The sequence below is a fragment of the Ovis aries genome, chromosome 3, assembly GCF_016772045.2.
Source record: "Ovis aries strain OAR_USU_Benz2616 breed Rambouillet chromosome 3, ARS-UI_Ramb_v3.0, whole genome shotgun sequence".
Classification (NCBI taxonomy): Eukaryota; Metazoa; Chordata; class Mammalia; order Artiodactyla; family Bovidae; genus Ovis; species Ovis aries.
In genome coordinates, this window is record NC_056056.1 from 179,244,992 (window position 1) to 179,270,778 (window position 25,787).

Here is a 25,787-nt window from a genome sequence, read left to right on the forward strand (position 1 = left end):
ATGGTTCCCGTAGTTAGTGCTTCCAGTGAGAACGGAAAAGAAAGGAGGGGAGATTATGTAGTCCTTGTTGCCACTTGAGAATCCGTCCAGTTTTGCTGGATCTTCCCGTTTTTCTAACCTAGGCTGGGAATCTGGTTATGAATTTTCGCAAATTTTAAGCATTGCCAAATAATGAAAACTCTTCTACAACTTAAAAAACAAAAACACCATTTGTGCTAAGAAAACATCCCTGGAGTCCCAAGTCTGACTTTAGTCCTAGAGGCGTTAAGGAGACCAGAGGTGGATTATTTCTGATTAATCCCCAACTTGTTTAGGTGTGAGAGCGGGGAGGGCAGGAGGGCAGCGCCCCCTCCAGACGCTAGGGGACAGCAGGCTCACACCCGGCAAGTGACCACACCCTGAGAAGCAAGTACTTCTCAGGGACCTATAGCTTCTTCCGCCTGTAGTCGGAAAGGGGTCATTTCCTCCTGAAAAAGGCTTAAGACGAGTACACAGCAAAGTCCTCCCCTTCGCCATCTTTGCGCCCCGCCCCGCCGTTTCCTCCCGGTCAGTTTCGCGCCAAATTGTCCCGCAAGCAAAATGGAGCCCGGAAGGAGGGTATCCCGACGTCCTGCGCCCTGCAGCCAATCCCCTTCAGCAATTTCTTTGGAGGCGGGACCTGTAGGCACAGAGCGGTCCAATCGCTGGCCTCGGGGTCTCGGCGAACCAATGAGGGCGCAGCGGCCGCGGGGTCCAAACGCTACATCAGATTTTTCCCGCGAAACGCGGCAGCGGACAGTGGGGGTTCTTGTGTCTGCTGTTCCGGGGAGCGCGGGAAAGCGGAGGTGAGGCTGGCGGAGCTGGGGAGTGGGCCCCTCGGAGCCAGCCCCCCCGGGGGACGGCCGGCGTCTGCATTTGGGGCGCAATAGGGCTGGGCAGGGGTGTCTCATGGGAGAGCTGGGGTCGAGGTCTGGGAGGCGGAACCGGGCTCACGTCTGCCTCGCATTCGGAGCCGAGCACCTGCGTGTCGGAGGGGACGCCGCACGCCCCCATCTGCCCTCCAGTCTGCTCCATCTCCTTGTTCCGCGTCAGGTGCAGTCATGTCGGGCTTCGACGACCCCGGCATTTTCTACAGTGACAGCTTCGGGGGCGACAACGCGGCCGATGAGGGGCAGGCCCGCAAATCGCAGCTGCAGAGGCGCTTCAAGGAGTTCCTGCGGCAGTACCGGGTGGGCACCGACCGCACCGGCTTCACTTTCAAGTACAGGTGCGTGCCGGAGCGGGACAAGAGGGGAGATGCGGTCCCAGCGGTGCTAAGTTCCACTCGAAGGGACCCCGCACCCTCATGGCGTTTGGTTTTGTACATTTCATATCTTAAGTTAACTTTTGAGTGAGTCACCTGGGCCCTTTGGTTCTTTTCCCAGGATTTGCTTCTATTCATCTGTTTCTTTTAGTCCTTCTATGTTATGCCTGCAATACTTTGTAAAGCGAGTTATCTTCAGTTCTCTGGAGATGGTAGTTATGCTTTACCTTACTTGCTCACTCATTCGTTCTTTCCAGTCAGTCACCTTCTATTGACTGAGCAGCTGCTGCATGCCAGCCGCTGTTCTAGGTGGTGGGCTGCAGCACTGAATGAGCTGGGCAAAGCCCTTGCTCCTAGTCATTATACAATGGTGACATCCCACCAAATCCTTGTAGGCCCTTAAATGCAGACAGCATGAATTTACAGGTCCACACTTGGGCCTGATGCATTATTAGCTCAGTGACTTCCAAGTGACAGTCTCTCTGAGCCTCAGTTTCTTCATCAGTAAAACGGGCATAGCCACTCCTGCTTCGATTTACTCATGCACCAGCTGACACTGACCATCTGTGTGCCAAACCCTAGGGTCCAAAGATGAAAAGATTCATACTACTTGCCCTCGAAGAGCTTTTGAATCAGTGGGACTGAAGCGTAGGCATGCCCAAGTAAATTACAAGGTGATGATTGCCTCAAAGAGGGAGTGTACAAGAGGAGTTAGGGGAGGCTTCAGGTGATCTAGAGCTGAGAGAAGAGTATCTGGTGTGGAAGGCATTTCTGATAGCAGGAGGTGCCCACATGGGCGGTATGGGGTGGCCTGTTACAACAAGGGGCTCTCAGAGCCAGACTGGCTGTTGTATATGGCTCTGAACATAAGGTAGAAAGGGATGAGCCTGAGGACGTCAGTGGCCCCCAAAAGTGTTTTTGGGATAATAGTCTCACGGGATGCTCTGTAGGAAGAGTCTAGTGGTTGATAAGACAGGCATGGTCTCTGCTGCCTTCGATTGCCAGGTTTCAGCTGTGTGCCTTGTTAATATCTGAGAGAGGGTTAAAGGCTCCAGGCAGTCCAGTGAAGGGACTGGTTTGTCTTTGATGACTTGGATTGCTTCCATGGAGCTTGCTTTGGAAGATGCTTCTGTAGGGGCATGGGGGATGGTTTACTGGGTTATAGTAGATCCACCTGGCGCTTGATGTGTTTGGGAAGCTGGTGGCCGGGCAGTGGTATGGGCAGACTCGGTGTGGGTGCGCCTCTGCCAGTATTGCCTCCTCTTCCCTGTGCCCATCCTTGCACCTACTCCAGGGATGAACTCAAGCGGCATTATAACCTGGGGGAGTACTGGATCGAGGTGGAGATGGAGGACCTGGCCAGCTTCGATGAGGAGCTGGCTGACTACTTGTACAAGCAGCCAGCCGAACACTTGGAGCTGGTAAGTGGGACCCCTGCCCTGGGACCCTTACCCCGGAACCCCCCAGGGCTGGCCCTGCTCTGGTCACTCACAGCCTGTCCCCTCCCCATCTCCAGCTGGAGGAAGCTGCCAAGGAGGTGGCTGACGAGGTGACCCGGCCGCGGCCTGCTGGTGACGAGGTACTCCAGGACATCCAGGTCATGCTCAAGTCGGACGCCAGCCCGTCTAGCATCCGTAGCCTGAAGGTGGGGCCCCTGGAGGGTGGTGGTGGTGGCTGTGTGCGTGGAGGGGTTTTGGAGAGAGACCTGAGTGCCAGCTGTGCTTCCCTGAGCAACTCACTCAACCTTTCTGAGTCTGTTTCTGCCTCTCAAAAATTAGCTCCTTGGACACATGCTTGCTGAGCTCCTTCTGTGGGCAGGACATAAGTTGGGTCCTGGAGGAGCAGTACTGAACTCAAGGACAAGCTTCTTTCCCTGGGAGACTGGATAAATGGTTAATGTCACCCACGATAACTGTAGGTGACTGTGAGAGCAATGGGAGAAATTGGGAAGTGATGAGAACGCATAGGGCCCCTCTGGAAAAGATAGAGAAGGCTGCTTTCCAGAGCGGACATCTGAGTGGAGACCTGTGGGTGAGAACGAGCAGCGTGCAAACAGCTGAGAGGGAACACGGGGTGGGGAGAGGAGGGCAGGGCATAGCTAGTGTAAAGCTTGCAAGGTGAGGGGCCAGGGCGTGTACCAGGCTGAGGGAAGGACGGTCAGTGTGACTGGGGAGTGATGGGGCCACAGGAAAGCTGGGCAGGGCCCGTCTGCCATCCAGCAAACACTTTTTGAGTGGCTACCTCACACCGGATGCTGGGTTCAACTCTCACTGTAGACAGACAGTACCTGGTTCGGTGGAGCTTATAGTGAGAGAAACAGACAGGGAGCACTGAGCTGATTTCAGGTCCCAGGACATGAGCCATGAGGATCAACGTGAGGGGCCAGGTGGCGGTTGGAGGAGGCCTCTCTGAAGAGGTGGTGCTGGGACGAGTCTGAGGGATGATGACCCTGTGACAGCTCAAGGGAGGGGTGTTCCGGGCTCAAGGAGAAGCAGGTGCAAAGGCACTGGGGTGGGGACAGCAGCCGTCTCAAGGGACAGACATGGGGCAGATGGCAGCCACTGTGGCTGGACCCCAGGGAGTGAGGGCAGGGGAGGGGAGGGGAGGGAGCGAGTGGAGAGCCAGGTGGCCAGGGCCTTCGCCGCTGTGGAGAGGAGTTCAGATTGAGAGCTAAATAGGAGGATGGGCTGATTCTGTCTTTAAAAGCTTCCTCTGGCTGCCAAGTGAAAGGAGAATTTATAAAGTAGGCGGGAGTGGGACCCAGGGGAGTTTCCTGAGGAGGACGTGAGGGTCAAACGTTGGTTCTTCTGTTAGAAGGTGGTGAGAAGCAAATGAACGGATACCCGTGCCTGTGCCTGGTGAACTCTGGGCCCAGGTTGTGCCACCGAAAGGCCACGCACTGGCCTTTGCTGGAGCCCTCGTGCCCTGCTGCGCAGTTCAGGTCCCCTCAGACCTTCCTTGGTTGGCACAGTGGCACGCCTTGTTACAGGAGCAGGGCCGGGCTGCGGGCTCTCGAAGCTGAGCTATGTGCCAGCTTTGTCTCTGCGCTGCACCAGGCTGAGGGGCGAGGGGGGAGGCGCGGGCGAGGGGGGAGGCGCAGGCGGGCTTGCACTTGAAATGAAGCCGAGCATCATGTGTCTGCCTGTTCATGGAGGCGGATTTGGGCCTGTTTGTGGGGCAGCTATTCCCTCAGAAAAGCAAACCTCAGCCCCACTTGAACAGATTTCCTCTTCTCAGCCCCATTGGAAAACCCAGTGACTGGCCTGCTCGGGTGGGCGTTCTGTTAGAGGAGGAGCCCTCTCTAGAAGGATCGCTTGTCAGGGTGGCCTCGGGCCTGAGGCAGCCCCAGTCCTTTCCAATCCTGGGGGCTCAGATCCCTGCACTCTGTAGGGTGTTTTCCAGAAAGCAAGCTCTGACGTGGGTCAGCAGTTCTGGGGTCCGCTGGGCACATGTGCCCCTGGTCTCAGTCACCAGAGAGGGCCAGCCTCCTTCCTGCTCCCCTCTCCACCCCACCGGCTTCAGAGGGGGCATCAGCTCGAACCCGTAGCCTACCTGCCTGTCCCAGAACACCTGCTGGAAATAGGAAGAAAAGATGATGATAAAAGGAACTTTTCTTGTTTTATTTTGCTTTTTATTATAAAAATGTCACACACACAAAAGTAGTGAGGGAGCATCCCTGATGGCCCAGTGACTAAGACTCTGCTTCCAATGCAGGGGACCGGGCTTCAATCCCTGATCAGGAAACTAGATCCCACATGCTGCAACTAATATTTATATATATATACACACATACATACATATATATATGTATATATTCACTAAGTGCCACAATTAAGACCAGGCACTACCAAATAAGTAAATATATATATTTTAAAAACTAGCGAGAATAGTGTAATGACTCCATCTGCCTCCATCTGGGTTTAACGGCTGTTAATATTTTGCCTTTTCTCCTTTTTTCTGCTGAAAGATTTTAGAGTAAATCACAGACATGTACTTTATGCCTAAATACTTCAGCAGACATTAGAATAGAAGAGATTCTTGATATGTGATCTTGAGCGTCCCTGGCTCCCCTCACCCAGCCCCCTCCCTGCGGCTCTGTTGCAGTCGGACACAATGTCCCACCTGGTGAAGATCCCGGGCATCGTGATCGCGGCCTCGGGAGTCCGCGCCAAGGCCACCCGCATTTCCATCCAGTGTCGCAGCTGCCACAGCACGCTTACCAACATTGCCATGCGCCCCGGCCTGGAGGGCTACGCCCTGCCCCGGAAGTGCAACACGTAAGTGGGCTTCACGGGCCCTGTGGCACCCTGGGGGGTGACGGGGAGATGTGTGAGCAGAGATGTGAAGGATGAGGAGGAAGCGCTGCAGCCAGGAGGGGCTGGGGCCGCGGCGTGCCCGTCCTGGGTCCTGGGTTTGAGAACAGGGTGGTGTCCCCCTGCCCCTCTGCGGTGGTGAGTTCTGTCCCTCCAAGGAACCCAGGCAGCCTGTACAGGGGGCCAGGGTGGGGAGTCCACCTGGAGTCTTCAAACCCTGGCTCACTGGGGCAGGTCTGGAGCGGAGGCCCAGGAACATGCCAGGCTCTTTGGTTTACCTGTGGCCTATGGCTGTGTTGCCTGTGGCCTCGTGGCCCACAGACGGAAAATATGTGTCTCTGGCTTCTTTCAGAACATGATTGCTAACCCTGATCTTCAGGGCCCTCACCCTTTTCTGGCTTCTGGTTTCCCTCTGCTTCCTAATCTCAGGCTTAGCCACACTTCTCTTTTCTACACTTAATTCCTCTTTGATCTGGGTTTTTGAGTACCTTGAGTGCAGAGGACATGCAGATGTGTGTTTCCACTGAACCCCAACCTCCAGTCTGGCTACCTGCCAGACACCCCTATGTGGCTATCTAACACTGGTTAATGGGAGCCAGATTCCAAGCAGGCCTCCCCAACCCTAACCCCGTGTGTTCCCCCGCCGAGCCGTCCTCCTCCAGTGCCTTCCCCGAGCTTGTCCTGGAGATCCCGAACTTGGCACTGGCCAGGCTTGTCGCTGACTTGTTTGATGGGTTCCCTGGGCTTGGGGCCCTGGGGGTAGCTCTGGTGACTCTTTTCTCCTCTCTCCTTACAGGGATCAGGCTGGGCGCCCCAAGTGTCCACTAGACCCGTACTTCATCATGCCGGACAAATGCAAGTGCGTGGACTTCCAGACCCTGAAGCTGCAGGAGCTGCCGGACGCCGTGCCGCACGGGGAGATGCCCCGGCATATGCAGCTCTACTGTGACCGGTGAGCGGGCCCCTGGCTGTGCCCCCCACACCAGGTCAGGGCTGTGCGCAGGCTGGCTGGCCATGCCTCCCGCCCCTCGGTCAGGGGCCATATGTGGACCCCGAGTGCACTGGGGAGCAGGGAATAGGGCTGGTTACGGAAACTTGCTCTGTGCCTGGTGCTTCCTCCAGGCTTTTCCTCCCCTCGTCTCCCAGTACTCTGCAGGAGCAGGTCAGTCTCACTTGGGACCAGCTCCCTGGGTGGAGGGGTCTGGCTGCTGCTGCCTGCATTCTTCCTGCAGAGTCTCCCTGGCGCTCTTAGAACCGGGAGGCCTGAGGTGGCACAGCTGGATGGGGAGGATCCTCTTCCCAGGCTGACGCCTGCCCCGGGCTTTCTGTTAAGACTCTTCTTGGATGTTGCTGGGTAATCGGAAAGTGGGGAGAGGGTGCTAGGCTGGCCCGGTCCCCTTCCAGGGACCTGGGAGGATGGCGTGGAGATATGGACAGGGCTTCTTCACCTGGGCTCACGCACCCTGATGCCTCAAGCAGGTAGTCTGTGCAGTCGCTTTTCGGACGAGGGGATCCACAGATTGTTAGCTCCCTCAGTGACAGTGGAAGGTGTAGAGGTCAGACTGCTGAGCAGGTGACATGAGCTCACTGAACCTCAGTCTCCTCACCAGGAAAATGGGGACAGTGACGGGCCTTAATCTCTCATCACTGATGGGAGATTTAAAGTAGAAAATGCAAATGAAGTGTTTATCACAGTTCCTTCATACAAATTAAGTATTTGGTGTTAGATTATTTGTGCAGTCTGGGGTTAGATTTAAAGCTGAAGAAGTGGGATCTGGGAAGAGGGGAGTCCCGGAATGTTAACAGTGACAGTGAGGGTCCTTTAGGGATGGGAGTCTGTTTTGCCTAACGCCCTTCTGGTCTGGTACCTCACTTGATCCCACAGTAACCCAGCAGGGCAGATCACTTTATCAAAGCCCTCCAGGGTCAGAGAGGTGCGGTGACTTTGAGGTCACACGGCTCGTAAGTGGCAGAGTACGAATACATGCCCCAGCGTCCCGTCCATGCTGCACTGGAGCATGGTTCTGGCCGGAGGGGCTTGGAGACTTCCTTGTTGCAGCTATTTTTTTTTAAAGTGGAGATTAAAATCCAGGTGCAAAGTGACTTGCCTGAGCTTCGTGGAGCTGTGAAGAGGCAAAAATGGGGAGTGGCCCTTACAGGGAGGCTGGGAGGGCCTCAGGAGGAAGGCTTCCCCTGAGATGGCTGAGAGGAGCCTTGCAGTGCTTCTGACAGCAGGCCAGGTGGGGATGGGGACCCTGAGGAGCTGGGCGTGGGCCTTCTGACCTACCCAGTCAGGCCGCTGCTACGACCAAGGGTTGTCGACCTCCCAGCAGCTGTGCCGGCCAAACGTGGGCTGGGTTGTGGTGAGAGGGCGAGAGCCCTGGGGCAGGGCGGCGCTAGAGCCAGATGAGCCTCCTGTAGAGATGCTGAGGTGAACGGTGAACGGTGAGCGTGAGGGATGGTGGGAGCCAGGGGCTCTTGCCCCCACCAGACTCTCACCTTCTTCCTCCTTCCTCCCCACCCTCCTCTTAGGTACCTGTGTGACAAGGTCGTCCCTGGGAACAGGGTCACCATCATGGGCATCTACTCCATCAAGAAGTTTGGCCTGACCTCCAACAGGGGCCGCGACAGAGTGGGCGTGGGCATCCGGAGCGCCTACATCCGGGTCCTGGGCATCCAGGTGGACACAGATGGCTCCGGTGAGTGGGCTTTGGGCTGACTCCTCTTGTCCCTCCCCGGGCCTCCTCCTGGTCCCCCTGTCTATACCCCCGCCCCTACACTCTGCTCTGCATGGCAGCCAGGGAGAGCAGTGCTTTCATAACCAAAGGTACCTGTCACTGCCCTCAGCAAGATAGAAGACATCCCGGTGGTCCCTGAGGGCCCCTCTGATCTGGCCCCTAACTCCTCACCCCCCGCTTCCAGGTCCTCCCCTTGCTCACTGGAGCCTGCAGCACACAGGCCCAGTCCTCAGGCGAGAGGTGGGGTCTGTCTGTGCTCAGACTGATGCTCATGCTGCCCGGCCCTGGGGGCCTTGCCCGTTGGGAGGCCCTGGGCTGGGAGGGTGGGCCCTCATGCACCCACGCCCCCTCTGCCCACCCAGGCCGCACCTTTGCTGGCGCCATGACCCCGCAGGAGGAGGAGGAGTTCCGGCGGCTGGCTGCCCTCCCCAATGTCTACGAGCTCATCTCCAAGAGCATTGCTCCCTCCATCTTCGGGGGCACCGACATGAAGAAGGCCATCGCCTGCCTGCTCTTCGGGGGCTCCCGAAAGAGGTGGGGGTCCAAGCCTTCCCAGGTCCAGGGAGTGGATGGGTGACTTGCCCACAGCAGGGCAGCTGCCGGATGGGCAGGACGGGAATACTCTTTCCATCTCCTGGGACCCTCAGTCCCACCTCCTACTCTCAGGCACCCTTCTCACCTCCCAGGGTTGCTGTCAGCTGGCAGGGGGCCAATCCATGCCCTCCCTGCAGAGCAGTCCCTCCGATCCTGGGTAGGTGGGGCAACTTGGGGAACCTGGCAGATGGAGTGGAGAGAGCTCTGGGCGTGGAGTCTGGAGACTGGGGATTAAATCTCTGACAACTACTTACTTACTGTGCAGTTTTAGGCAAGAGACACCACCCCTTTGTACCCAGATGTCCATATGAATATGACAGATGGAAGCCTAACACTCAGGGGACCTCATGTGTCCTTTTGAGAGTCTGAAACAGTAGAGATATAAAGAGTGATAATGTTACTGGCATCTTCCAGTTACTGAGTTTTACCATATGCCAGACAGTCTTCTGAATGTTTTTATCTGTTTGCAGCCCAGTCCCCAAGTTAGCCCTATGAGAAAGCTATGGTTGAGCCCATTTCATAGATGAGGAAACTGAGGCATAGAGCATTAAAGAGACTGCTGACAGGCACATATCCTGGCCTGGAGCCTGCCCTCGTGGTGTCTGCTCCACGGTACCGCCAGTGGCGCGCTGGTGGCTCCCATCTCTCCAGCTGGGGCACGTGTTTATCAGATGCTGTCTGTGTGTGCCTGAGCCCAGCTCTTGGTGTCATTTCCTTTGACCCTCCCCTTTCTGGGTGGCAGGTCACCATAGAGGAGACTAGGAGATATAGCTGGCTAGGAGTGTGGCTCTCAGGCCAGAGCCCCTGCCTCCCACCTACTCCAGGGCTCATGACGTGGTGGGGCGGGAGTGATAGCCAGACTGCTGTGACCAACCAGCCCTCGCTGGATTCTCCTGTTGCTCACCTGGCCTTCCTACCCGTCTCCCCAGGCTCCCAGATGGCCTCACTCGCCGAGGAGACATCAACCTGTTGATGCTGGGGGACCCGGGGACGGCCAAGTCCCAGCTGTTGAAGTTCGTGGAGAAGTGCTCACCCATTGGGGTGAGTGTCCCGAATGACCTCTGCCTGCCCTGGCTTCCCCACAGGGATGAAGCTACAGGAGGGGCCACGGGGGAGAGAGTCAGCCGGGTCCCCTGTGTGGTGATCAGCACATCTGGGGGATTGGAGTGGGGTGAGGATGGCTGCGTGGTCTTATGCAGGGAAGCGTGGCCTCTGGGTAGACGCGGGGTGGGCCAGGTGTCCTCTGCCAGTGCCGCCCGGCGGAGACACGTGGACTCCAGCTGTGAGCCTCGGGGAGTGTACATTTCCTAGTAGCCTCTTAGAAAAGCAAAAGAAAGTGGTGATGGGGTTCCCAGATGGCTCAGTGGTAAGAATCGCCCTGCTGATGCAGGAGACACAGGTTCTATTCCTGGGTCAGAGAGATCCCCTGGAGAAGGAAATGGCAAACCACTCCAGTATTGACTGGGAAATTCCATGCACAGAGGACCCTGGTGGGCTACAGTCTGTGGGCTTGCAAAAGAGTCAGACATGACTGAGTACACAAGTACACAATCTTAATTCTGCTTAATCTAAGCGGTGTAAAATGTTATTATTTCAGTGTGTGGTTTAACATAAGAGAACCTGAAGAAGATACCTTGTACTCTTTTTAGCACTAACTTTGAAATTCTTGTGTATTTCATACACTTAAGCACACCTTGCTTAGGACTTGCCACAGTTCAGAGGCTCCTTGGCAGCATGTGGTTCTCAGGTCTCTACAAAGATGATGGTACTCAGGGTGGGGTAGTCTTTTCGGAGAGTCCGGAGCCCACCTTACTGGGAGGGTGTCACTTCTCTCGGCCTCAGTTTACTGCTCGGTGAGCCCAGCTCCTGGGGGCTGGTTCATGAGACAGTCGGGCTCAGGTGAGTGATGGATGTGACCAGCCCTGGGGAGAACCTCCAGGCCGGCTGGGGCTGGTGGCCCCCCATCAGAGGAGGAACGCTGAGACTTTCTGTGCTCTGCACCCCGCTGTGATGTGTGACCCTGTGCGAGCTCCAGCTCTGGGGGCCCCTTGACTCACTGGGGTCAGAGCCTGGGGGCTGTGTTGGGCCCTGACCCTCCCATTGCCCTCCCCCAGGTGTACACGTCTGGGAAAGGCAGCAGCGCGGCCGGCCTGACAGCCTCGGTGATAAGGGACCCCTCGTCCCGGAACTTCATCATGGAGGGCGGGGCCATGGTCCTGGCCGACGGAGGGGTTGTCTGTATTGATGAGTTTGACAAGGTGAGCCTGGCAGGGTGAGGGGGTGGCTCAGTTCTGGTGGCGCCTGGTGGCCGTGGGCTGGGGGTGTGAATGCAGAAACCCCTCTGTTGATGTAGAGACCTCCCATCACTATAGGGACGTAACTAAACCTCTCCGAGCCTAGAGAGTGGGGAGATGAGAGCCAAGCCCGCACGTTATGCCCATGACTAGAGGTGACCTGGTTCCTGCCATTGGCTGGCACTTAGGAACAGTAGCTCCTGTAAGGTGTCCTGGTCCCGCTGCACCCCAGCCCCCTCGCCTGGGGCTGGTGGACATTCTTCTCTTCCATGCAGATGCGAGAGGACGACCGTGTGGCAATCCACGAGGCCATGGAGCAGCAGACCATCTCTATTGCCAAGGTGAGCGCCCTCCCCGGGGCCCCAGCCACAGGGCGGCCTGGCCCGGCCACGCCCGGGGTGCTGCGAGGGCTGGGCCCTGGCCCCACCCTCAGGCTGTCCCGAGCGCCCGGCCTCTGTTGACTGCAGCAGTGGTCCTGGAGTCGTGTGTGTGTGTGACCTGAGAAGGCTGTGAGCCCAAGTTCTCATTTCTGTCCTCTGCTGCCCCCACACTCCCTTCTCAGGCTGGCATCACCACCACCCTCAACTCCCGCTGCTCCGTCCTGGCTGCTGCGAACTCGGTGTTCGGCCGCTGGGATGAGACCAAGGGGGAGGACAACATCGACTTCATGCCCACCATCCTGTCCCGCTTTGACATGATCTTCATCGTCAAGGATGAGCACAATGAGGAGAGGGATGTGGTACGTAGGGCACCGGGCTCCTCCCAGGCCTGCAGGTCTCGGGCAGGGGAAGGGTGGGCAGACTAGGGGCTTCAAGGGTCCAGAGTCCTGGCTACCAGATCAGCCTGTCAGTGGGCCCCCAAGGAGGTGGGTTGCAGACTCCAGAAACACTACACTGGGGTCGCTGGTCCCGCCTCTCCTGTGAACCACGTGCGATTTGATTTGGGGTCTCTCATTCCCTGGGCGTTGGTCCTTTGTATGTGGAATGAGGGGGTTGACCTTTGATTGCAAGTATTAGAACCCCAGTTCCTTTTAGTCTTTCTGGAGGAACTCAAGGGCTTGTGTTACAGGCAAGCCTGGAGATGCAAGGCCCAGCTGGGTCTGGTCTCAGGGTTGTCTGCCTCTTTCTCACTTGGCTCGGCCTCCCTGGGTGGAGGTTTGTTCTCAGGCAGCCTCGCCCCACCCTGGGGCGGCAGGGAGGTCCCTGGCAGCTCTGGATGTTGTCTTACCAGCTAACAGCCCCCAAGGAGAGAAGGGCCACCTCCTCTCCACTGGTTCTAGCCCTGGGAGCTCTCCCTCTCCGCCTGCTCAGCTCTGTGTTGGGACCTGGCTCAGGAAGGCATGGCGCTGACCCTGGGTCCCCTCTGCCTCCCAGATGCTGGCTAAACACGTCATCACGCTGCACGTGAGCGCACTGACACAGGCCCAGGCCGTGGAGGGCGAGATTGACCTGGCCAAGCTGAAGAAGTTCATCGCCTACTGCCGCACGTGAGTCGTGGACGCTGGCCCCCGGGGTAGGGTTGCCAGTCTTCCCTGGTCGGGGAGAGCCCTTTCAGGATACCTGAGATGAGCCCTTAGGGTTTAGCTCTTCCTCCTCCTCCTACAGTCACCCAGTCCGTGGCTCTTGGCCTCAGCTTCCCCGTTTCTAAAATGAGGGTGGAGGGTTTAGGTGGTCTTCAAGGCGCACTTGACTCTGATGTGTGGGGAGGCACTGTGGACATGGTCTTTGGTAACGCCTGCCCCCACTATGTGGCCTTAGGCAGATCAGTTGACCTCTGAGCCTCGCTTTCCCAGGGTGCTTGTGCCCTCAGGTTTTTCTAAGAATCACACAAGATGATTCGTGAGCGCTTGGCAAGGCCCTGCGCCAAATAAACACTCAGTGAACAGCAGCTGCAGCCTTAAATATTGTTCTCACAGACTACCAGTGGTGATAGTCATACATATAGTGATTATTCTGTGCCAGGTGTTATTCTGAGCATTTTTTTAATTTTTAAAATTTGGGTAGCTCTGCACAGCTTGCCGGATCTCAGTTCCTTGACCAGGGATTGAATCTGGGCCCTAGCAGTGAAAGCGCCGAATCCTAACCACTAGACCACCAGGAAACTGATTATTGTATATACATAAGTGAACTTTATCCCTCTCCCCAAACCTGTGAGGTTGGCATATTGTTATCCCATTTTACAGATGGGGAAGCTGAGGCAAAGAAAGGTTAAGTAACTTGTCCAAGTTTGCAGGCAGGAGCTAGTAGAGCCAGGATTTGAACCCAGGTGCCTGGCTCCACAGGCTGTGCTTTTCGCTGCTGTACTAAGGTTCTGGACACGCACCTCCTCTGTCTCTTATTGGAGCTAAAAACTGGGTGGAGGGATCTTCGAGTGCCTTTCTGATGGGAGGTGAAGTACTGCATTTGGGTGGATGCCTCCTCACCACTTTTGTCCCAGTGACCCAGTGCCCAGTGTACCGGGGTCTTTGTCATGGTTCTGAGCTCTTCACGGCCCCACCCTTGGAGGCTTGGGCAGTTGTGTGTGAGTCTGAGAGCTCTGAATTTTTGTTCTCCCTTGATGCCAGGTCCCAGGGGGCCTTGGGGAGTTTCCTCCCTCCCTCTGGGCTCGGTCACTCAGTCATGTCTAACTCTGAGACCCCACGGACAGTAGCTCTCCAGGCTCCTCTGTCCATGCGAATCTCCTGGCAAGAATACTGGATTGGGCTGCCGTGCCCTCCTCCAGGGGCTCTTCCCCACCCAGGGATCGAGCCCAGGTCTCCTGCACTGCAGGCGGATGCTTTACTGCTGAGCCACCAGGGAAGCCCTGAAGTAGGTGACCTGAGGTCCCCTAAACCAGCGACTGTCAGTTGGCTTGGGGCGGGCCTTTGGGGTGGAGGGGATAGAGTGCAGGTGCATCTGACCAAATGTCTCCCGCTGCCACCCTTCCCGCCCCTTACCCCCTAGACTGGCATGTTCCCAGCCCCTGGGCAGCAGTCACCAGGAACCTCTCGTGGGTGTCATTGTGCATCTCACCCCTGAATGTGGTGGGGGGAAGCACTGCTGTGAGCCTGCCATCTGGTGGGCCCAGAAACTGTATCTTCAAGCCAGCAGAGGCCAGCCAGGGTGGGTACCCCAAGATTCCTTCCTGCTCTCATGGCAGCTGCTTTCCCCAACCCCTGTCCTGCAGGAAGTGTGGCCCCCGGCTGTCAGCAGAGGCTGCAGAGAAGCTGAAGAATCGGTATATCATCATGCGGAGCGGGGCCCGTCAGCACGAGAGGGACAGCGACCGGCGCTCCAGTATCCCCATCACCGTCCGGTGAGCGGGCTGGGTGGGCTGATGCACGGCCTCGGCTTACAGGGCTTGGTGTGCCCTGTGGGGCTGGAACCCACTGCTGATCACTGGTGCTGGCCATGGTCAGGCTGCTGGGCAGGGACCACTCCTTTAGGAGTGAAAACAGTTGCCTCCCTACTTATCTGTATCTTTTGCTTTGTTTATTGTTGGGAAAACCTGGAACCCTCTCTTCTGAATTCTGTCCAGCTTCCCCCATTTTAGGGAAGCCTGAGGATGAGGGAAGGTCCAGGGATGGGAGTCAGGAGACCGGGTCCTTGCCTCCTGCCCCCCCGTGTGATGCCTGAGAGATTGCTTTCCTTTTCTGGGCCTCAGCTGTCTTAGCTGTTAACTCTCTCCACTGTGGTGAGTTTATACAATTGAGTGACTAAGAGCTTAAACCACCTCATCTGAATCCTGCTTCCAGCACTGATTAGATAGAAGTGGGTTTTGCTCTATATAATGGAAGGTCCAAATAAAGTCAGTTAAGTAAATTGGGAGTTTATTTCCACCTTAGGTGAAAATGTTTGAGGGCAGGTAGTCTAAGATCGTGTGATGGTTCTTCAGTCATCAGCAGCAATTTGGGCTCCTTCAGGCTCACCCTTATTCTCATTGTCCAGTGTGGCTGCTAGAACTCCAGCCATTATCCCTGCATTCCAGGTGACAGGAGAGGGAGGAAAGGAAGTGCCTATTTTTTTAAGGACACTTACTAAAGTTCCCATAAAATATTTGGACTTAAAACATACTGGCCACATCTTAGTCACACAGACATATCTAGATGCAATGGAGACTGGGAAATGTCTTGTACCTGGGTACCACATACTGGAATAGAAGTTGGGATTCTGTTGCTAAGAGAGATGGATCACGGGGACAACCAGCAGTCTTCTCTGTGAAGGGGCTGGACAGAAGAGGGACGATGGACTGAGTGCACCCTGGCGTCCCATTGCTCTCACACAGGCAGCTGGAGGCCATCGTGCGCATCGCCGAGGCCCTCAGCAAGATGAAGCTGCAGCCCTTCGCCACAGAGGCAGACGTGGAGGAGGCGCTGAGGCTCTTCCAGGTGTCCACGCTGGACGCTGCCTTGTCTGGCACCCTGTCAGGTGAGCAGATGTGGGGAGACAGGCCGGGTGGTCCCTGGACTCTGGGTGGGGCTCGTGCTGGATGCCTGCTGTGCTGGTTGCTTCTCTGCACTTGCTGAGGTTTCTGTGCTTCCTCCTGTGAAGAAGCCACCCCCCACCCCCGTCCCCACCCCCACCAGCCATTTTCTTCCAAGATGAGAAGAACAGCCTCTTGAGACCCTGCAGCACAATCCTCTTAGGCCCAGTCCGTTATTAAGGCTCACAGTTTTATCATTGGTTAAGAACAGCACTCACCAGCCTTGTTTGTTGAGTTGTAACCGTTTGAGCACTTCCGACACTCTTCCCCCGTTTTACTTACAGCCGCCCCCAGAAGTCAGGTTGGGTGCTTAGTCCTTCCCCTGTTAGAGATGAGAAAACTGAAACCCAGAGAGGCCTTTTCACGGTGCCCAAGGTTGGTTGCCGTTCTCCCAGCTAGAGTGCAGGTCTCTTGACCCCGAGTCCAGTGTGGCTCAGGCTGCCGTCAGTCCTGCCGCCTGCTTCAAGCTAGGCCTCTGAGCGGACTTCCCAGAGCGTTGACTTTGTGCCAGGCTCCCCTGGGACGAATGTGTTCCCTTGCCAGCAGACAGGGCTGAGTGTCTGCCGGGCTGTTTCAGGTGCCAGGAGGGCAGGAGCAAGCATATCTCTTGAGTCCCAGCCTACAAGGCCCCCTTTCTCCTGGGGAGACACACCAGAGGCAGACATGCCAAACTCAGGGAGCCAAGAGTGCAGAGGGGAGAATTCCAGCAGGTCGGGCGTGTTGAAGAGGGGTGGGGCCGTGTCCCCGTCGGGAGGTCCAGGATGGGCTCTCAGGAGGTGGCAAGAAGCAGGGATGGGCATGAGTGGACACCTGGCTCCCTGGGGTGTGGGAATGGGCCCCTGGGTAGAGGAAGGGCTGAGTGGCAAGACCCCAGGGACAACAGGCTCAAGGGCCAGTGTGGCTGGACCCGGGGAGGTGAGTGGGGGCTGATTGCCTCTGCCCTCCCCTTGGTGATGCCGACTCAATCTCTGCCCTGGAGGGGCTTCCTGTCCCCTGAGATATTTGGTTATGGTGGGGAGGGCTCCCTCGGGTGTTTGAGGGCACAGGGTGGGTGTGATTTGGGGCAGGGTAATTAGAGTTGGGCTTTGCAGGCTATGTAAGAGTTTGCCTTGTGAACTCATTTCAACTTTAAGCATTGAAGTCCCTCTCAGCAGCTTCTCCCCTCCCACCTTGCTCCTCTCTGTAGCTGAAACACCAAGGTGTCTGCAGGCCTGGGTCAGCAGAGGAGACCCCATTCCAGCAGTTGTCGGAAATCAGGAGCTGCTTGCCAGGGCTGCTTGGGGTGCCTCACTGATGTGGTCTCCAGGACGGCCTGCATGCTCCTGGGTCACTGCGGGTCCCCTCTAGCTTTCTATCCTGACGTAGCCACCTCCAGGAAGTCTTCCTGACTTGTCTACCCGCCTGGGGCCCAGGTGCTGTCCTCAGCTCAAGGCCCTCCTCACCACCCTCCAGTGGCTGCCCCACTCACCAGAATCAGGAAAACCTGGGCTGTGCCCTCCAGCCCATGGGACCTGGCTGCCTCTGGCCCCCCCTCTGGCCATGTTCCTGGCCCTACGACTAGGTTTTGAATGAGGTGGGCACGTTTCCCACCTCTGAATCTTTGCACCTGCTGTTCCCTCTGCCTGCAGCATCCTTCTGCTCATGCCTGCCCTGTCCTCGACTCCAGGCCTCTGTCCTTGACTCCAGGCCTCTGTCCTCGACTCCAGGCCTCTGTCCGCCGTCATGCTCAGGCCCTGGCTGTCCCCGGGCTCCCTCTCTGTCTTCCTCTCATGTTCTCTCTGGGGCCTGGCTGGCCCTTCCCCGCTGTGGGCAGGCCGAGGTCCCTACCCACCGACCCACCTCCCTCCTCGCGCCCACAGGGGTGGAAGGCTTCACCAGCCAGGAGGACCAGGAGCTGCTGAGCCGCATCGAGAAGCAGCTCAAGCGCCGCTTCGCCATTGGCTCCCAGGTGTCTGAGCACAGCATCATCCAGGACTTCACCAAGCAGGTGGGCCTGCAGGGCCGGGTTCCCACCCACCCTGTACCATGTCCTGCACTCAGCAGGCAGGCTTGGGATGGGGTAGGGGCGGCTGTGCCTGGGCCCAGGCCTGTCCCCAGTGCTCTCCACTCACGACTTTCTCTGTCGCATTAAGGGGAAAGGACCAGGGTCTGAGGTTCTGCTGGGACCTCCCAGGCTCCCCCAGCCCTTTGTCTCTCCCTTCCCCTACTTGCCTGCCTTTTGTGGGGTTGGGGGTGCAAAACCAGAGGGTGAGCCTTCCAGCCCGCTGGGGACAGAGCTCTTGATCCCATAGATGGTGGAAGGGCCTTCTGGAAGCTATGGGGACCTTGTCACCATCTTTGAAGTCACACGGACAGTCTAGTTTCTGGGCTCAGCTCCCTCTCGTGTATGTCATCTCTTCATCCAGTTTATGTGGTAGGTGGTACCCCACTCACTCGAGGGGTGAGTGGACCAAGACCTAGCGGAGTTCGGGGATGTCAGGAGTGGCACAGAATCCGCCTACCAGTGCAGGGATACTCAGGAGGCCTCGGTTCAATCCCTGGGATGGGAGGAGCCCCTGGAGGAGGAAATGGCAACCCGCCCCAGTATTCTTGCTGGGAAGTCCCATGGACAGAGGAGCCTGCTGGGCTCCAGTCCATGGAGTAAGTGACTTAGCTTCTCTGTGCCTTAGTTTCCTCCCCTGTAAAATGTAAAATGAGCACGTACCAGCTGCTCAGGGATGTTGAGGGGTGGAATGAGTGTAAGTATGTGAAGATTTAGAACAAAGCTTGGTGTGTAGTAGGTGCTTAGGACGGGTGAGCCCATTTAGGATGCAGAGTGGTAGGTTGTGAAGGCTGGAGCATTCCCATGAGCAGGGGGTGCCTGGGCTCCCGAACAGTGGGGAGTCTGGGGGTATGCCGCTCACCCCGCCCCGTGTCCCGCAGAAATACCCGGAGCACGCCATCCATAAGGTCCTGCAGCTCATGCTGCGGCGGGGCGAGATCCAGCACCGCATGCAGCGCAAGGTCCTCTACCGCCTCAAGTGAGCCTGCGGCCGCCGCCGCCACCACCAGCCCCCCTCGCGCTCTGGACGGAGGGACCCCGCCGCCCCCTGCCTTGCTGCCTCTGGAGTCTGCCCTGGCTGTAGACCCAGGAAATGTGCTTCTGGAAATGTATAGAAATAATAAAGCCATGGTGTGTTTGTGGATATCTGTGGGCCTCTGCACCGGGTTGCGAGGACAGGCTTTTGAGCCTGGCAGACCTGGGTTTCTGACCTGCCTGTGCCCCTTGGGCTCTGGGCGGGGCACGTGCTATGCACACTGGTGAGAATCAGCAAGACCCAGAGTATAAGCGTTCTTAGGAGAGCCCGAAGCTGCTCCTCAGCAGCTAATGTGTGGTCAGGAGCTATGGTTCTGCATCAGACTGGCCGGATGCATTGAACTATTCCCCACCTCGGTTTCTTCATCTGTACGTGGCGGTGAGTTCCTAGGGATGTTAGGAGACCTGCTGGCAGTGAACGTCCAGAAGGAACCAGGCAGTGTGCTGAGATTGATCCAGGCATTTGCATCCAGGCACCTGGATTCCCACCTGGCCTTAGAACAAAGTAGGTAAGAGAGGGGTACTGGGATTCAGTAGGCTGGCTCTCTCCCGGTGGGCCACCGCAAACTGTGTGACCCTGAGTGGGATGCCTGACTTCTGTGGGCCTCAGACTCTTTTTTAAGCAATTGAAATTGTATTTTTGTCTTGTGAATTTTGGCTGTGCTGGGTCTTTGTTTCAGTATGCGTGCTTAGTTGCCCTGTGGCATGTGGGGGATTGAACCTGTGTTCCCTGTATTGCAAGGTGGACTCTTAACCCCACCAGGGATGTGTGTGTGGTTTTTTTTTTTTTTTTGACGTTTCATTTTCTTGGTCTACTTGGCATCCACCACACGTAACTAGATGCTTTGTTTTCTTGTCATGAGAAATTTAAAGATCTTTCTTCTTGGCAACTTTCACATACCCAGTATATCTCATAACTGCAGTCACTGTGGCATACATTACCTTTCCATGAATGTATTGTGTGCTTAGAGGTCTGTGCCTTTAACCCCCTTCACCCATGTGTTGTCCCTGCCGGCACTTACCCGCCTCAGCCCGCGGACCTTCTCACCTCTGTTCTGTGTCTCTGAGCTTGGTATTTTTTGGTTCCACATGTAGATACAGTCACGCAGTGTTACTTTCTGCATCTGTACTTTGGATATGTACTTTGCCTAATATAAGGCCCTCAAGGTCCATCCATGGCATGCGTGGCAGGATCTCATTATTATTTTTTAATGGTTGGGTAGTATTCCGCTGTATGTATGTGTGACATTTTTACTGTTCTGTCGATGGACACAGGTTGTTTTCATACCTGGTGTACTGTAGATAATGCTGAAGGGAAAATGGGGGTGCAGATACCTTTTTAAATTAAGGTGTCGTATTTTCTTCAGATAAATACCCAGAAGTATCTGTCTGTTGGATTATATAGTAATTCTATTTTTCGCTTTCTGAGGAACCCCCATACTCTTTTTTTCCCTTAGTACCTGTCTCAGTTTACCTTCATAGCAACAGTATTCAAGTGTTCCCTTTTTTCCATGTCTTCACCAGCACTGTTTTTTGTTGTGTTTTTGCTAATAGCCCTTCTGACAGGTGTGAGGTGATATCATTGTAGTATTGACTTGAGTTTCCCTGATGATCAGTGATACTGAACAGCTTTTCTGGACCTGTTGGCCATCTGTATGTCTTTTCGGAAGGTGGTTATTCGGATCTACCCATCTTTTAATTGGATTGTTTGGGGTTTTTATTCTTTGCTGTTGTATGAGTTCTGTATGTACTTTGGATATTGTGTGTTTCTCCTGTTCCATAGGCTGCCTTTGCATTTTGTTGATCCTCTTCTCTGCTGTACAGAAGCTTTTTAGTGATATTGTCCCACTTGTTCTTTTTTTTTTTGGTGTCAACTTCAAAAAATTAATCACTGAGACCAATGTCAAGGAGCTTACTGCCTATGTTTTCGTCTAGGAGTTTTATGGTTTCAGTCTTAATGTTTAAGCCATTAATCCGTTGTGTTAATTTTTGTGTAAGGTGTAAGACAGTTTCTTTTGCATGAGGCTGCCCAGTCTTTCCCACACCATCTATTGAAAGAGACCGTCCCTTCCCTGTTGTATATTCTTGGCTCCTTTGTTGTAAATCAATTGACCATAGATAAGTGGGTTTATTTCTGGGCTAGCTGTTCTGTTTCATTGATCTGTGTGCACCTGAGTTTTATCACTAAATGGAGGTTGTAGGAGTCATCACCATGAGTTGTGAGATTTGAGTAGTAGAAAGTGCTACTAATAGTAATATTTGAGAAAATCAGCAATGCCATTTTTTGCTCATTATTTTGCTTAATTCTGAAATAACAATTTGAGTATATTTTGCTTTTAAAAAGGTAGAATTCACAAAATTAAAAACAGATCAGTTCATTCACTTGGTTGTGACCCCATTGACTGCAGCACACCAGGCTTCCCTGTCCTTCACTATCTTCTGGAGTTTACTCAAACTCATGTCCGTTGAGTCGGTGATGCCATCCAACCATCTCATCCTCTCTCTCCCCCTTCTCTTGCCTTCAATCTTTTCCAGCATCAGTATCTTTTCCAACGAGTTGGCTCTTTGCATCAGGTGGCCAAAGTACTGGAGTTTCAGCTTCAGCATCAGTTCTAATGAATATTCAGGGTTGATTTCCTTTACAATTGACTGGTTTGATCTTGCTGGCCGTGGGACTCTCAGGAGTCTTCCCTAGCACCAGAGTTCAAAAGTATCAATTCTTTGACACTGAGCCTTCGTTCTGGTCCAGCTCACATGCGTGCATGACCACTGGAAAAACCGTAGCTTTTGACTGTGTAAGGTATTTGATATTGAAAATATATTTGGAAATAGAAAAAAAAAAGCATGAATGTACCAACATACATTAAACATCTTATTCTAATAAATTATTGAAGTGTTTAAAAATAACCACCATGTAAAAAGGAAGACAGTCATGAGAAATTCAAAGATGATTTGCTTTTCCTAAAAACGTGAACAGGAAGATTTGATGCCTCATTGTGCTCATTGTTGAATCACAAGTGTATTTTTGTGCAACAATCTCCTGCTGCTTAAAGCTGTTTGCGATGGATGACGCTGTTCCAGGAAATGGAGAGGTGAGAAGGGGTAAGTCAGCTTTGCTCTGACTCACCTGTGTTCAAAGCCCATTCCTGCTTGGATAATTGGAGGAGTACCTTTCTCACGGCTCTCTGTTGTCTTGTCTGGATGCTGACCTTCTTGAGAGCATCTCAGCACTCCTGTTTCATCTCAGCCTTTCATCTTGTTCAGGCGGAGACTCTTGAGTGCTCCATCCATCTTGGGACCCAGCCTTCCATTCCTTTGTTGGAGTAGCATCGAGCATTAGTCCTGCAGCAGGGCTGGTCTACATGTCTAGGAGGTGGAGAGGGAGCTTTCTCCTGGGAATGTGCTCCCCGAGGTCTCAGCCGGTGAGGGTTAGTACCCAAACCATGGGATTTGTAGAAAAGGGATTTTTCCAAGTTCTTCACCCACATTTGAAGCTGGGGTGCACTCGCTCCCCTAGCAGTCATGGCTGCTGTTACAGATGGGGAAATAGGCTTAGAGAGGCAGGGTCACAGTGAGCGAGGCTGGGGTCAGGATCTAAACCCAGCTGGGCTCTGAGCCCACCTGCCACACCGACTTCACTTCGGCCTGGCAGAGGTGTCTGTCCAGGGAAAAGTCTGCTGCCAGCCATGGATGGTCATGATACCCAGGGGCAGACGCACTGCTGTGGCAGGCCTGGCACAGAGGGACCAAATGGTGCCACTAGCTTGGCTCTGGCTGATGGGGCAGGAGTGGGCCTCATGCTGAGGATGTGAGCAGGAGCGGCTGGGACACACGCAGAGTTGGGCCCAGGGTCTTGGTGAAAATCCGAGAAGGGTCCTAACACACTTTCTATTCCATCCCCAGCTGCTCCCTCTCCTGAGACCTAACTGCTCTCAGATCTCCCTCCCCTCATCCAGAGAGAGCCCTCCTGCAGACCTCTTCCTCCACTGGGCAAGTCCCTTAGTCCCACCTTGCTGTGGGGACTCACTGAGATGCCAGATGTCCCATCAGGCCCGTGCCTGGCACAGAGGAGGAGATCCCAGGGAAGGCTGGGTGTCTGGTTTTCTCTGCCTTCTGCACTGTTGCCACCTCTTCCTACCCAGAATGGCCCAGCTCCTCTGCTAGTGCCCTTGTCCCCCCATCCATCCCTGGCTTCTGTGGGTCTTTGAACTTAGGTTTCCAGTAAGAGAACTACCCTGTACCCCCATCTCCAGTCCAAAATCCTGGAGAAAGCATGAGTGAGGAGAGAGCGGAGGAGGGTCTGTGATTCAGCACCTCTGTCTAGGGCTTTGGAAATTTACATCATTGCAATTGTCCTAAGTCAGATATGGTTTAATCGGCCCCATAGTGGGGCGGCCCCAGTGGCTCAGGCAGTAAAGAATCTGCCTGCAATGTAGGAGACGTGGGTTCGATCCCTGGGTCGGGAAGATCCTCTGGAGATGGGAGTAGCTACCCACGCCAGTATTCTTCACTGGAGAATTCCATGGACAGGAGCCTGGCGGGCTACAGTCCATGGTCGCAAACAGGTGGCCATGACTGAGCACACACATACTTGCAGTGGCAACTTCTCCATATGATCTTCCCTTGTTAGTTCACACACACTGGATCAAAAGTTTCACAGTGCAGATGTGCTAAGACCTGTCTTATAAAGGAAAATGCAGTGAAGATTATATCAGTCTGGCTTTTTATTCATTAGAAATGAACATGGTCCACTCTTGAGATGTGTTATTTTAGAGACGTGCTTGCAAATAGCAGCCTAAATGCCTTTCTCTACTCTGTAAGAAATAAAACCACAAAAAATACTGGATTTTAAAAGACGCAGGAGACAAGCATTCTACCTCTAGCTCATGGAAGGAGTCTTTATATTTTTGCCACTGTTGTTCAGTTGCTAAGTTTTATCCAATTCTTCGCCACCCCATGGACTGCAGCACACCAGGCTTCCTGGTCCTTCACTATCTCCTGGAGCTTGCTCAAAGTCATGTCCATTGAGTTGGTTATGCCATCCAACCATCTCATCCTCCATCGCCCACTTCTCCTGGCTTCAATTTTTACCAGCATCAGGGTCTTTTCCAGTGAGTCAGCTCTTTATGTCAGGTGGCCAAAGTATGGCAGTTGCAGCTTCAGCGTCAGTCCTTCCAATGAATATTCAGGGTTGATTTCCTTAAGGATTGACTAGTTTGATCTCCTTGCTGACCAAGGGCCTCTCAAGAGCCTTGTCCACAGTTTGAAAACATCAGTTCTTCAGATATCAGCCTTCCTGGTCCAACTTTCCCATACATGACTACTGGATAAACCATAGGTTTGACTATACAGACCTTTTTGGCAAAGCAATGTCTCTGCTTTGGATGCCATACAACTTCTGTGGTAGTTGTTTTATTGCTAAGTTGTGTTCGACTCTATATAAAATATAACAACTTTTATATATGAACTTAAACACACACGTATGTCAGTTTTGTATTTGATAATGAAAGATATAAGTGGAAACTTCATGTCTGGATGAGCCAGAGTAGACATTTGTTTAATCATTACGGTCTAGCCAAAGAGTACATTAAAAGGCTTTCAATTACAACTTCTGATAGAATATAGACTAAAAAGAAGGGCTTCTCTTATAGCTCAGTCGGTAAAGAATCTGCCTGCAGTGCAGGAGACCCAGGTTGAGGTCCTGGGTCAGGGAGATCCCCTGGAGAAGGAAATGGCAACCCACTCCAGTATTCTTGCCTGGAAAATCCCACGAACAGAGGGGCCTGGCAAGCTGCAATCCACAAGGTCACAAGTTAGATACAACTTAGTGACTAAACCACCACCAGATCAAAAAGAACCATTTTTCACTTAAAATATGAGGCAATAAGGGCATAGTTTTGAAGAGCATGGACTCGGAGCCAGGTGGCCTGGTCTCTAATCCCAGCTCTGCCACTTTCTAGTTTATGACCTTGGGCCACTTAACTACCCTCTCTGAGCCTTGATTTTCCCACCTGGCAAATGGGGATGATACTGTCTCCTCAGGAGAGATGTGGGGATTCCGTGGGTTAGCGTTTATAAAACACACCAGATTGTGCCTGGTACACCAGAAGTGTTCAGGATGTGGGCTAATACTATATAAAACAAACATTTCAAAGTGGGTTCCAAGTGCATGGCACGTATTACTGCTCGTGAATCAGAAAATAAGGGCTAAGGATACACTTCCGCCCACCACACAGGGCGGGGTTGTTAGGTGGGGTGGGGAGGCTTGGAGGGATGGGTAAAACCGAGGGAAAGTGACCGTTTTGCCCACAGAGTGGGTTTTTGCAGATGCTAAGGCAGGATGGTGCCAGGTAAGGACCTCTTAGGGACCTGAGATGAGGGAAGAAGCAAAGGCATTCAGCAGAGAGAGAGGACTCAGCAGTCAGAAATGTGTGGCATTGGGATTGAGGGAAGCCAAAGCCCCTGTCCCAGCAGCTTAGGGTTCACAGAGGACATCTAGAGACGAGGCCCTAGGGGTTTACTGGGAGCACGCTTTTGAGGACCAGGATCTTCTGGGGTTTTCCTTTGCCCTGTGCTGTTCCCTGGCAGTTTGTGTGAAGATTGAGTCTAGTTCCCGCAACACAGTGCTTGTTGAATGAATGAATGGTAAATGCCCCTTACTTACTGAGCGCTGCTGTGTGCTAGGCACTCACATTCTATGAGCTGATCCTCCCTGAGGCCCTGTGAGCTTGTGCTCTATTACCTTCATGTTATAGGTGAGGAAAACAAGCACAGAGGGGTTAAGTAACTCCCCCAAGGTCACACAGCTAGAGAGTGGTAGCAATGGAATCAAACTGAGGATTCTCATGTACAGTGGAGCTACCTGATACGTCTATCAGACAAAGAAAAGATAAGATTGATGTTTTACTGTCCATAGTGTCTCAAGACCCCTGAGACCTTTGCTGGGATCTCTTCTCTAACAGGCCTCTGTGGCCCCAGAAAGGACTTCGTGCTGGGGCATGGACGGGGTGGGAGGCCTGGGCCCAGGAT

General features: G+C 54.2%; 1 protein-coding gene across 1 annotated transcript; it reads left to right on the forward strand.

The window, feature by feature from the left end:
• The first annotated feature begins 738 nt into the window (after positions 1–738).
• On the forward strand, positions 739–18,867 carry MCM5 (minichromosome maintenance complex component 5). Its single transcript, XM_027967704.2, has 17 exons — positions 739–824; positions 1,072–1,246; positions 2,577–2,703; positions 2,799–2,927; positions 5,387–5,559; positions 6,392–6,547; positions 8,128–8,294; positions 8,696–8,867; positions 9,857–9,968; positions 11,042–11,185; positions 11,497–11,562; positions 11,784–11,960; positions 12,595–12,707; positions 14,387–14,515; positions 15,485–15,627; positions 17,542–17,669; positions 18,605–18,867. Exons 2-17 carry the CDS (start codon positions 1,080–1,082, stop codon positions 18,704–18,706), a joined length of 2,205 nt encoding a protein of 734 aa, XP_027823505.1. The 5' UTR covers positions 739–824; positions 1,072–1,079; the 3' UTR covers positions 18,707–18,867.
• The last annotated feature ends 6,920 nt before the right edge of the window (positions 18,868–25,787 follow it).